Source organism: Zea mays, chromosome 4, assembly GCF_902167145.1.
Source record: "Zea mays cultivar B73 chromosome 4, Zm-B73-REFERENCE-NAM-5.0, whole genome shotgun sequence".
Taxonomy (NCBI): Eukaryota; Viridiplantae; Streptophyta; class Magnoliopsida; order Poales; family Poaceae; genus Zea; species Zea mays.
The window spans coordinates 224,985,873-224,999,723 of NC_050099.1; the positions used below are offsets into that span (position 1 = coordinate 224,985,873).

The following is a 13,851-nucleotide window of genomic DNA, read 5'->3' on the forward strand; positions in this document are numbered from 1 at the left end:
TGTTTTTTTTTTTGCGTCCAGCTGAGTTTCATCTCATGTCTTGTAGTCTTGCATGTTGTTGTAGATCTTCTATGTGTCTTTTAATATCGACCTTGTGGTGTTTATCATCTTGACCACCACTTTGCCTTCATCCAAGTCTATGTTGCAGCCTTTAAACTTTAACTAAAACACTGGCAAATAATGTTGGTCCAACTAGTTTTATTGATCAGAACACCAAAATCTATTATTAAATGTGCCTTGGTCTATTTTCTTTAAAGTGGTGCTAGTTGTTGATGGTGTAGAAACAAGATGGCGATGGTCACTGGTGCAAATGATGGTGAGGTCCATACGGCTGCCAAACGGAACTCCTACATTGGTCCATCGATCTCATCACAATCTCACCGTGGGGTCTTCTTGTTGAAAATGAGCTAAGTCTTTATCGTGAGAGTACGGATAGTAGAAGGTACTTTATACTATATGTAAATATTCTCTCTTTTAAATTCTAAGACGTTTTCTTTCAAATTGTAAGACGTTTTAATTTTTCTAGATATATTAATTTTAGAAAAGGCAAAACTTCTTATAATTGCAATTAGAAAATTAGGAATGGAGTGGGAATTACTCCAGCAGGGTAACTCTATTCTGTTACGAGCTCTCTCCGAATCAAGAAGATAGTGTTTGCGTTAAAAGGGCCGTCAGGAAGGGACGAAATGGGAATTGCCAAAATCTCCGGGGAGCAGCGACGCGATCACCGTTGTCCCCTACTACCCTGATCGTCTTGCCTCTCGCCTCAACTCATTATCCTCTATTGCCCTCAATATAGACGCATTCTTCAGAAACCTGCTTTGTAATTTTAATATAATTTTTAGCCAAGTTAGAAAAGAATAAAATAATAAAAAAAGATAGTAAATTGGCTAGTGGTCATAGACATGATACAGATTTATAACTAAATTAAAACATGATGTAGAACATATCCAAGCCATACTCCAGTAACACAACAAAATTCAGATCAGCAAAAAAAAGGCTCAACCTACATTCTATACACAGCCAAAATGTGGCACTACGGTATCAGCTAACTATTCTGCCCTAAAATTTCATTTTTCATGCCTACACTAGTGCTTTTGTTCAGACATCCTTAAATCAAGAAGTAAATAATGGATCAAAAGAATACATGAATCACGGCTTTCGAAGGGCTGATGCTGCCCCCATTATCACAGCCATTACAATTCCCAGGCCCGCGCCCAGAGATGCACCTACAGCAGCAGCTGTAACAGAGCCATCTCTTTTCCGGGGCTTCTGCTTCACTTGCAGGGACGCTGCTTTCTCTGACGCTAGCTCCTTCAACAATCTCTCACGAGCAAGTTCCTGTTCATCATGCCGTATTCAGGGTTAGTGTAAAGCCTTCATATGTGTTCAGGGTTAGTGTCAAGCGTGAAAGTTTCTAAGACGCTTGCAATCATATCACATATGTGAAGTTATGATTTTTTTTCCCTGTGCTCCACTCGAAACAAACATAATGAATACAAAAAAAATGTACCTCAAATGCTGTTTCTTCATTGTTGAGGACTACTTGATGTACAAGTTGACGAAGGGAACTAACACCCTCCACATGCATAACAATGTCCTTCCTCTGAAATGATGACAATCCAAAGTTTACAGGAAGATAACCAGATCTATTTGCTGGATCCTTCTTCAACTTCCCAGTAGCTGATCTGATCTGCTGCAAACTGTTTCTAGCACTTGGCATCAGAAATGGGGAAGAGTTAACAACTTTTGTCATCTCAGGAGAAACTTGATATGCTTCCATAGCTGAGCTGATCAATCTGTTCTGCTCATGCGCACTAACAGAGAATTTGTTGGTTATTGCAAGAATCCAAGGAATGCTTAGCGCCTTAGCTTCATCCAAGAGAAGTGAAAGAGCAGGCTGAGGCTGAGAAGTATTGGACCGTTGATACTGTGGAATTCGGTGTGCTAGGTTATGCACCGCAATAACAAGGTCAGTCTTCCTGCTGATATCATGGAGTCCTAACAACAGTTCTTCTTTGAACCGCCCAACCTCCAAAGGTAGCTCCTGATAGAAGACAAGTCCATAATAGCTATTAGTGGTTATTCAGGGTAGAGCAAAAAAAAAAACTTCAGTGACCATAAAGTAAATCACCGGACAAGAACCGGGAACAAATTATTCACCATGTAGCTGCTCTGCTCTTCTATGAACCATAAAAACCAGTAATAATAATGATCAATTACACATTTCAAAGGTAATGGAAGGCATTCTAGATAAAAAGACTCCATCAGTGATGTAAGGGGGAAAAATAGGCATTGAGTGGTAAAAATGGAGCAAAGCATAGTTTTGATTTTCAGATGATTTTCGAATCCACACATCTATAATTTCATGTCACACAACTCTAGTATACTTTCCATACAACACTCCTGAATGGTGCAGGCAAGCACAGTGCAGTTGTGTAAAATCTAGAGGATAATACAGTTTCAGTTGTTTCAGTACATAACTCCACTGTGAAACTTGAAAAGAAGTGCCACCATTTTAAAATGGTTTATACTGCACCAAAAGCACATAACTCCACTGTGAAACTTGAAAACAAGTGCCACCATTTTAAAATGGTTTATACTGCACCAAAAGCCAATGGTAGATTCTTGACAGAACAGATTAAGAGAACAAAAGGTAGCAACAGTTGGTTGATTAGTTGGAGTAAGGCGGGAGCGAAGCATTTAGACAGTTTGGGAATTATTGTCGCTTTAAATAGGGTCTCGTAGGGCCCGTCAGGCTTCCCCCCTTGTGGGGGAGACTTGAGGGTTTGGTCTTGGTGTTGTAATTCGGTCCACTTTGGACCTTTCCTTTCTTAATATAATGATGCGCAGCTCTCCTGCGCTTTCGAGAAAAAAAAGGTAGCAACAGTACCTGCAAGTTTACCGTTGTCGAATCTATGTAGCACAATCCATTTGATATTCCCTTGCCATGCAAATCGACATGTATGCATTCAAGAACAGTGCTATTTCTTTCTTTAACTTGTCCTAACATTGCTTTAAGCAGGGATGTTTTGCCAGCCCCCTGCATCAGACAAATATATACTATATGTAGCATTTCCATAGAACATAAGTAAAGGGACATATTATAACAATACCTAAATACATGGAGATACCTCTAATCCAAGCAATCGCACTCTCCGAGTCCTAACGTGGACCTCTTTACGTACAGTTACAAAATCACTTGTCCCATATATTAGAAATCCACTCAAACCCTTGCAGCAATCTTTATCTTCAAAAAATGATTCAAATCCAAAGTCGGGTGTTGAATCAGCACCTGCCATCACAGGAATCATGAAATCCCCACTAATGTAATTTGGAGGCTGCTTTAGTGGTTGTCCAACAAGAATCCGCATTTTCTGTAATGTGGGTTGCAGTTCTCCATTTGGTGAGTATGAAGTAGCTGATGGTAGAGTCTCTATTACTGTGGAATACCTGTATACAAAGGCTACTAATTAAAATGTGGAATACTTACAGATATAACACTCGAGTAAATCTTGTACACAGTAACCAATCAATCAAATGCAATAAGTAAACATAAAAAGTATTTTACAGTAATACTACTGCTAGCCACACTGACACCAGCCTTAATTATGAAATAACCAATTATATGATCCATTTATATGTTCAATATAAATGATTTCAAAGTCCACAAAGCATGTAGTTCACTGATGGTTTCAAACTTCATATGCATTGCACCACAAGCAGTTTCAAACTTCATATGCATTGCACTAGCCTACACAGAATTGTTTTTGAATGACAGTTTTTAAAAAGTTAGATCTTGAGCATCATGACCTCAATGTTCTAGACGATCTAAAGACTGGAGTATCGCAAGATAGAAGGCAACAATTTTTCTTTAAAATGTTACCAAAAACTTATAGTGAATACCCATTTACATTGTTAATTAAAAAATACTCTGTTGGGACTTTTTCCCCAAAATTTGTAAAATACTTCACAATCTAAATTCATACCAGTTTCCATTTATTTGTGCCTGGAAAAGAGTGCACATTTGTAGGTCATGCCCAATTATATCAACTTTCAGTGGCTCAGCATTTTTACCACCAGGGAGTCCAGTCCATCCAAGAGGAAGGATAGAAGTAGCAGTTCGGATAACAGGAGGGTCCACGATATCTCCAAGTTCAACAGAATCAGTAGCTGTTAGACCAATTAATTCTTGTAGATGTGAAAATTGTGGCAATTGCTCAATGCCAGTAAAAATGGGAGCATTTGCACACATGCATGAATCATATATTCTGCAAAAAGAAACAACATTAGTTGTAGTCCATTTATTTAATGAGACTGACTGAACGATATAACACAATTAAAAAATGCTTAAATGCAAAAGTCAACCACCGCTTAGGCTTTACAGGGTGGAGTTTGAAATAGGAGATGCGGATAAGTAAGCTGCTGGAGATAGCCTTAAGGGATATATAGTACATGAGAGACATAAGTAAAACCCTAACCCTAAACCAAGGTTGGGTGATGCATTAATAATAGTGGTAGGTGGGCTTAGGCCCAATACAAGGACAAACACACATCAGTATGCACACAGCACAACTAACACCCCCCGCAGTCGAAACTCTAGCCACGGCAGATGTTAAGACTAGACCGAAATTCCTCAAACACCGACATAGAGAGGCCCTTGGTGAAGATGCCGGCGAACTGAGAAGCAGTCAGGACATGAAGTACACGCACATCCCAACGGCGACACGCTCGCAGACAAAGTGGATGTCAAGCTCGACATGCTTCGTGCGCTGGTGTTGGATAGGGTTGGTGGAGAGGTACATGGTACTGGCGTTGTCACAAACTCACAACAGACAAGTGTGTTCCGCGTCAGCGGATTGTGCAGCTCCTGAAACAGCTGACGTAGCCACGTCGCCTCGGCGGCATCGTTAGCCACAACGTGGTACTCAGCCTCGACGCTGGAGCGGGAGACGACTGGCTGCCGCTTCGAGGACCAGGAGACTGTCTCCAAGGAACACGGCGAAACCGGAGGTGGACTGGCGCGTGTCAGGACAACCAGCCCAGTCGGCGTCGGTGTAGACAACGAGGTCGGTGGTCACAGGTCGTCAAAGGAGGCCAAAGTCGGTAATGCCCTGGAGGTACCGCAGGATCCGCTTCATAGTGGTGAGATGTGGCTCCCGCGGGGCATGCAAATGGATGCACACTTGCTGGACGGTGTAGGCGATGTCAGTCCGGGTGAAAACGAGATACTGCAATGCCCCGGCCTGACTCCAATAGCTGGTGGGATCAGTGTAGCATGCCGCGAGGGGCGTAGGCGATGGGGCCACGCCAGGCACAGACGAGGGTGATGGGGCGGCGCATGGCGCAGGCGGAGTCGACGGGGCCACGCTGGCGCGGACAGAGATGACGAGGACGCGTGTGGGGCAGGTGATGGCGATGGGGCCACGTGTGGCACAGGCAAACGTGGCGCGGTCGCGTGGGGCACAGTTGACGTGTCCGCATGTGGCGTGAAAGAGGGCAGTGGAAGAGGAACATCGACGCAAGCGTCATCGAAGAGGGAATCAAGGTCGCAAGGTGGGGAGGAGTTAGCAATCAAAGACAACATGACGAGAGATGATGATGCGGTGGGTGAGAAGATCGAGGCACCGGTATCCCTTGTGATCAGGGGAGTACCCGAGGAAAATACAAGGAGAAGAGCAAGGGGCAAGTTTGTGAGGGCACGACATCCGCAGACCGCAGTTGCATGCTGTGAGAGAGAAAAAAGATGTGAGACGTGGAGTTATAAAATTCCCGTCCATTATCACACCTCCCCTCAGAATGGTCGTGCCGAGCGCATGATTCACACCACCACCAACATGTTGTGTTGCCTCCTCTTTCAGGCTTCTCTTCCCGCCCGCTACTAGGTTGAGGCCCTGAACACGGCCACCTACCTCCTCAATCGTCTTCCCATCCCACCCACATCTACCAGCGGTGTGTGCGGCCAGCATCCTTGGTCCCCTCTACTAACGCTGGTGCCCCTGGCGCGGCTAGGGGTGGTAATGGATCGCGATCCAAATGCTTCTTTACAAAATGGTAGGGCTCTAAATAAATGATAGTTCAAAATGAATAGAAATAGGTCTCGATCCTTATCCAATCTGATCCTTAAATCTTATAGTGTAAAATTTAGAGCACATTGTCATCCATAGGCGCGGCATGGCCATGGCCCCTCTTCACCCTGGCAGCGCGGAGGTTGGCAGCGCGCCTCCCCTTCTCCCTGGCGACACGAACATCGCCCGTTCCCTCCCCGGCGATGCAGCCACTCCCCTCCCCGACGTATTGGAAGTGAAACCCTAACCCTAAACCAAGGTTGGGTGATGTATTAATAATAGTGGTAGGTGGGCCTAGGCCCAATACAGGACTACAATGTCGGTCTAAAGCCTCTAGTGTGCCTGAGCCAAGTTCCACTCCGAGTCTGTGCACCTATGGTTGTGTCGTCGTAGTCCCAAGTCCCTATTCGATCCCATCTACTTCCTTCACTGCATCGCTCCTCCAGCATCCTAACTTGACATTGTCCAACGCACTTGTGGCCATGCTCGCGCACAAACGGCGTCCAGAGATTCCAGTAGGAACACACAATACTACAACGCCTGGAACATATGCATGGCGAAGAGCAGCTCCTTGCGGTCCACAGAGACAAGTTTGGCACCAAGGCGCTAGACAAGGTGAAGGATGGATGGCACCGCGTGGACGTGCACTAAGCCAGGTGGGAGGTGGAACACGATCATGTCACCAGCAGCAATAGTGAGGATCTCTGCGGGGTCCATAGCGTCAAGGTTGAAGGCAAACTGGAATGGGACATGGGGTCTTGGCCACAAAGTTGGATAGATTCTCGTGGACGAGATGCAACTCAAGCAAGTGGTGTGATGCCATCGACACCAATGCATAGTCTGTGTTGGGCACCATGTGGTGTGACCTTGAGCACCATGCACAGTCTGTGTTGGGCCAGCTCCTGCATGAGTAACGGTGGCGCTCATTACTCGCCGACGCCGATGTTGAAGTCGAGCATGTAGATGTAGGCGGCACCACCAAGCTCATCGAGCATGGCCTAGATGCAGGTGAAGTGCGCGAATTGGAGTGTGAGGCAGACCTCGAAGATGGCCTTGTAGGCATCGAGCTTTAGGCGTAGAGCCTCTTTGAAGTAGAAGGCAGAGAGAGCAATGATGTCACAGCAGCATGGACAGCTGAGAGGAGGTGAGACATGCCAATATCTCACTAGTGTCGAACACATCACCTGCTTCACCAAATTTTCCACCTCGGCGAGCTAGTCCACCACCACCATTTTGATCTTACCGCTCTTCTGGGCAGAAGGTGACTATAGCAGGGTGCTTTTTATAAAGTTTTATCCTAGTCAGTAACCACCTGAAGGGGTACGGACCTGCATACACGACTTAACAAGTCTAGGGGGTTAGGTTTCAGTTTTGAAAGTTCATGAGACTAAGTGGCATAGAGACACAAGTTTAAGGACCGCCAGTGTATTTAACTCTGCCAAACTAGGAAAGGATCAGATTTAGCACTTTTAAAAAGAGCCAGTTGCGGCTATTTTCCAAAAATTATGAGTTAACGTAGGCTTCCTTGCGATTAATATAAGAAATCAGGTATTGAGTCACACTAACACAAGATAATCACATTTTCCCCACGTTAAGTGCAGCATTTAGGATACCTTATCTAACTTTCATAGCAAATAATAGGAAAGAGTTAGTATTACAAAGAATACAATTTTCCTTTTATTCTCTATCATGATGTAGCTGTTTATGAAGAATCCATGCAAAGTTTGAGATTGGAGAACATAATAACTTCAGGGTCAAGTCTGGTATGAAGATGAAAGTTTCAGAATAACAAGGCCCAGTGAGATGGAAGATGAAGGTTTTGGCAAAGAGCTAATGTAGTTCAAGATAACCTGATAATGGGTCTTACTTTTGAAATCTAGCCCTATAGGACTTCATTGAGTGCGACTGCAAACGCTCTCTTAACTCCGATATAACAGACTGCACCTGCACATGCCTTTGCCAAAATATAGCATGAAAATGAGTGGACCCAATATAGTAATAAACTCAAAACCAAAAATCAAAGAAAAAATAAAGCATGCTCCCTATGTTTTAGCTTTCTAGAATAAGCGGAATGAGCACCAAAATAAGAAGCTCATACCGACGTCATCTTGGAGTATTCTGAATCTGAAAGTGTATTGACTGATGAATCTCCCAATAGGTAAAGCTGAAAACAATAATAATATTTTCATGACAGAAGTTAAAGCTCAAAGACATTGAAGATATAGATGTACCATGAGTAATTAGTTAGGCCCCTTACAAGAGTGTATGGGTAGCACATAGCAAAACTAATCTTTTGCTGCATTATTTTTTTCGAAGTATGATAATTTCTAGAGTTTGACAATAAGCAAACATAAAATAAGCGCATCAATAGGCATGGCACAGTAAGATTATATAAATAAATAACATATATGTGTCAAACTTCCATTACCTAATCTTAGGAACAAGCAAGTTTCAGACTTGTCACATTTTCAAAGCTCAAACAAGCCAATAACAAATATCTTGAGACAGAGCATTGTGACATAATGAGTCAAATTAGAGAAAATGTATAAATGGCACAGGTAATATTTTTACAATAAAATTGTAGCTCTTTTGTGCTAAGCCATGTATGATCTTCCATCTTGTGGCTGGAAATTTTTATGTTCCAACAGATTTGTTTACATGCGAAGTTGTGCTTCATGTTAAGGTATGTGCAAATATGTAAATCTCCCCTACCAAATTGAGGATTCCAAACTGCAACAAAGGGGCAGTGAATATCATGTTAAATAGGAGCTGAAAACTGTCTTTGAGAAACAATTTTGGTTTAGTCTCATGCAGCATGTTGGCCTCAAGTTTTGCCTCCTTCACTTGGAGATTTGTCCTTTGATGGCTGGTGTTGCAGAGCTAGTGAGGCAACAAATGGCCTGCTGCAACAAGGCCTCAACTCTTGTATCTTCAGGCCCTGCCCCCTCCCTTAGGTGTCCTTTGGTAGTTCATGTTTAGATGGATAAGTTCATGTATGTAAGGTGCTGACCACCATGAGGTGTTTGTTGTATGACTTTGGTCTATTTTGGACCTTGCTCTCTTCTTCTTAATACAAAAAAGCGCAGCTCTCCTGCATTTTCGAGAAAAAAGTCTTGGGGCTTGGATAGTGGACTCACTCTTTGGAAGCATCAGGATCGCTGTGACTTTGATGGCACTGCCCGAAATATGGCATGTCTTACTGCTTGCAGAAGAAGAGACACAGCTCTGGGGTATGGTTGGGGGTCAAGGGCTCTCCCTCTTGCTCTAGCACTTAGTGATTAAGCTTTGTTGTGGTCGATTTTAGTTTCATCACAGGAACACATGTACACTAAGGGTGTGTTTAGTATCAGGACAAGGATGGATGGGATATGGGATATGGCCATCCATGAACTTGGGGTATGGATCTCTATGATGTCTATTTGGTTGGATAGATGAGGAGAGCCACTTTTTTGTTTGGTTAGATAGATGAGAGTAGATGAGATGAGAATACTTGAATAATTTTTTTATATTGTTTTAAAAATAAAACTAATTATACACTAATAAATATGCACTAACACTAATTTTGTCATAATAATCACTAATTACAGATAAAATATATTAACTAACACCACTATTATCCTAATTGGCACACAAAACATGCACTAATCAAAATATTAGCACTTACTAAAATTAATCTTGCCATCATAATTACTAAACAATAATATAACATACTAACATCCTTAATTATTTGCTAATGACAAAGATTAGAAAACATGGATGAGAATTTTTTTGGTGGCAGGAATATCCAGCATCTTGGAGAATATTCTCCTGTTTGGGATATCCATATTCAACTCGACTGTCATCCAAACACCGCTGGTCCATGGACTATCATCTCCCATCCACGGATATCCATCAAACCAAACACAACCTAAAAATTAAGGGTGTGGGTATGTAACCACTACTCAGGGATTGTACCCTTTCCTCTTCTTTAATACAAAGATACACAGTTCTATTGTGTTCGAAAGAAGGGGGCTACAAACAAGACCCCCTCCCCAAAAAAAGGTGGGTGAGTCCATATGTAATGAAAGTATATGTTACTAACCTCACCAAATGGCACATATGAAGGCAAAGAAGGTACCCTGCTCCAGCGTTTAGACCCCCCTGCTTCAGATGCATTTATTTTCTCAGTCCTATTATTATCTTCAGTGTTCCCTCCATCTTTATCCGATAAAGGGGTAAGAGCAATTCCTTGTGAACTTTCTTGAATCTCAAGAGATTGAGGTGGTTCTTCTGATTCATCAACCTTTGATTGCAAATAGCTATCCAATTGTGATGGTGCCTTCCCAAAAACATTTGTTTGTTTTTGAATTGCACTTAAGCTTTTCCGCACCCCTTCCAAGGGAACAAGTTTTGAAAGCCTCCAAAATGACTTTTGCACTGGACCAACACCGAGAACGAGGTGTTCCCTGTTGTTTCCTCTGGGCCTTTCCCCACTTGCCTCCATAACTTCTTCAGATTTCACATCAGTTTTATTTGTAAAAGATGCTTCAGGTGTCTGGGCATTGTAGTGGTGAAAATAAGCTGGAGATAGAATGCGTGGTACCAAGTCTTCTGGAATACAATAGGATTTGAAGTAGTCCTGCCATCCTCTTTTGTGAACATAACTAACAAAAAGGAAAACAAATGAATAAAGGAGCAATTTCGATAGCATCAAACCTGTTACACTTACCTTTCTCCAGATAAGCAGCGTTAGCTAATAGTATTTTCTAATAGTCGTATGCTCAATCAAGTTCAGCATTCTAGCTACATCTAAAGAAACTTACTCTCTTAAAGCAGCATTCCCAACAGGTGGCTGAGAGAAGGTGATGCACTTCACATGAAGCCTGTTATCCTCTTCAGATGAAGTGGTAGCAATAACTCTCAAAATTGCAAGAGTAGCCAATGCAGCAACCTGCAGTTGTATTGAAGATGTATGAGCAAATAATGAGATAATGTATATTATCTACGGGTACCTACCGCCCCACCAAGTGAGTGTCCACAAAGAACAAGTTTCCTGTTTCTTTTCTGTGCAAGATTGTATAGGTCCAGTGCTGGAATTCCATTAGCACGAGCCAAGAAACCCTGTATGGTATATTAAGTTAGGCAAATCACCAAAACCTAACCACAATGGTATACACAAGATGAACTGATTCAGGATGAAGATGCATACTCGGTGCACTGCAGGTTTTGGTTTTCTTAGCTTCTTTGATGTTTCTCGGTAAGATTTCCCATGGCTTTCCTCACCCTTTTGGGTATCATTTTGTTCAGGGTCAACATCAGGAGCTAAATCATGAGCAGTATCTTCATGAAATAAGGTCCCTTGGAATATGTTCACATCAGCAATAATATCTCTGTATGAGGAAAAAACGAATAGTTGATGCAATTGTATTACTGCAAACATAATGGACATTTGAGAGTCTGAAGTTCCATCAAACTCTTACTTGTACTGCTTTGTGCCAATAAATGTAGCAAATAGGGTGTCACCAGCCTCTGCTAACAGATACCTACATAATTTCACCAGTGATTGGATTTATATAAAAAAAATACAGCAGAATCATGTGCAGATTGTCATTATTTGGACTACTTAAAATAAGGAATGGAATGGATATTGGATAATCAGCATAAATATATAGATATTGTGTAAAGATCCAACCTACAGGATTGTCCAGGAGCAGAAGTAATTTTTTAGATTGACTATTTGCTTTCCAGCAAAGATCACGCATTTAGGACATCCCATAACATAATTTGCCCCATACTCACAGTAATTACAGAAAGGACTATTTTTTGTGTCTTTATCTAAGAGCAGGCAAACCGAGTGGCAGAAGCTCCCACATGGCTGGTATCTAGAAAAGGGATAAACTGAGGGAAGCCTTTCCCCTGCAAATGCAGAGGGGTTGCTTCAAACCACTACCTGGTGACTCGGTGAGACAGCTCTCACCACTGCACCAAGTCTGCCCTTCTGTGTCTTTATCTAAGGGAGCTTAGATAAAGCAAGGATTGTACATGGTTACTTGACCTACTTGAGATTAGAGTTGCATAAAAAATAGCTCAATTGTATTTGATTGTAGTCCTTGATTACAAACTTTTTGCAAAGAACGGCCACAACAAATATTGAACCTCTAAGTGGGCTTTAGCTTTTTGGTTACCGATGTGGTACATGATCCAAGGATGGTTGAACACGCTCCAGGGACACAACATTTCCACCAAAATCAGACTTAAACTTGTTGATATATCTCATCATCTCAGAAACAGGTCTCTGCAAAAGCATACAACTATTAACAAAAACAAAGCCTTGTCCAGTTGGGAAAGGCTTTAGTTGTCACTATCCTAGCAAATATTTTTTTTCTTCTGATTGACAACGGATGTCACTTTGTAACCATACAGTGGCAAGTTATAAGTACCAAATCATATATGTCAGAACATTCAGGAAATTGCATCATGGGAGAGATGATGATCAGACATTTGTAAATGAGGACGAATGAGCGAAATAATGCAATGTGTCAGTACAATGGGAAGCTAGGCCCAGTATAGGCATTCAAGCATTTCATGCAATCCATTTGCAAGGAACTAGTTGGGCAGCATAGTGAGTCCTAGGATATTGATCAGGTAGGCTAGTCGGAAAATAGACACTAGAAATTCTTGAAACAAAATATAAAAACAACGTATCTGGAAAATCTATATGGTTTGTGACTGTTATATTAAGCTGAGACCCAGATCAATTAGATCAAGCGAGGACATCAGAAGATAAGGTGATGTTTCTTCATGGTAAAAGCATGAAATGTCACATTAATAGTATCAGACATGCAACTATACCAAGATGGTTTTTGCTCAGAAGTGTCCCAAGATGGTGTGCCTACATTTGGTGGATGGCACACTACATATCATTACAAAATACACAAACATGCAGATTTCATTATGCTTCCCCCACCAGAAGAGGCAGGAAACTCTATGTCCAGCAACTAATAAACATTCTAGTTTCCAAAAAAAAACTTTCGTACAACATAACCATAACAGCTAATGCTTACTTTTACCGCATGCACCATTCGGACAAATCTCCAGCCGAAAATGGCTGCACAGATCTATCTAGCGATCCGTCAATCGTGATCGGTAAGGTACAGGACGAGCCGGGCAACGAAATTTAGGAGATGCCAACGCACGGACCTTGTAGACGCACTCGGCGAGTACCATGGCGCAGAGCAACTCCTGGAGCTCGGCTACGGTGTCGACGCGGACAGCGCGGCAGAGCTCGCGGAGCTGTCTGCTACGACGTTCGTACTCCTCCCGGAACATGCGTTCCCGCTGGCGTCTGCGGTCCCCGGGCCACGGCCAGGCGGGCCGCGGCGGGGGCCAGGGCCACCGCGGCGCCTGCGGCAGCGCCGCCGCCCAGGGCTGCAGCCGCGCCGCCTGGTCCCGCACCCAACTCTCCACGCGGCTCGCCAGAGCGGCCGCCATTGGCGTGGGGTGAGGACGTGAGGTCGGGGTTGGCGATCTGTTGCGGCAAGAGGGGACGGAGGGGACGGAGGACGGAGGGGAAGCGTGTGGGATATGCCCGGTATATTTTGCGGCTCAAGTAGATCCGAAGTCCGAGTGTTAATGTTAATTGGAGACATGTCGGTTTGGTACGCAATCTAGGAAAGCTTCACTCACATATAATATATAAGGATATGTTTGGAAGTGAATTATTTTCTTAGTTTTGTAGAATAATGTAGTATTTGAGATATTGTGTTATTTTTTTCTAGTACAGTGTTTGGTAGACTCTTCAAAA

The 13,851-nt window shown here is 42.9% G+C and overlaps 1 protein-coding gene across 1 annotated transcript; it reads right to left on the minus strand.

Annotated features, from left to right (window-relative positions):
• Positions 1–894: 894 nt before the first annotated feature.
• Positions 895–13,631, minus strand: LOC103654663 (uncharacterized). The gene is made up of 14 exons (XM_008681502.4): positions 13,248–13,631; positions 12,233–12,342; positions 11,528–11,590; positions 11,257–11,437; positions 11,064–11,168; positions 10,871–10,998; positions 10,150–10,711; positions 8,167–8,232; positions 7,936–8,012; positions 3,990–4,271; positions 3,135–3,453; positions 2,894–3,043; positions 1,514–2,047; positions 895–1,341 (listed from the first exon to the last, which is right to left on the minus strand). Exons 1-14 carry the CDS (start codon positions 13,536–13,538, stop codon positions 1,153–1,155), a joined length of 3,057 nt encoding a protein of 1,018 aa, XP_008679724.1. The 5' UTR covers positions 13,539–13,631; the 3' UTR covers positions 895–1,152.
• Between the last annotated feature and the right edge of the window lie 220 nt (positions 13,632–13,851).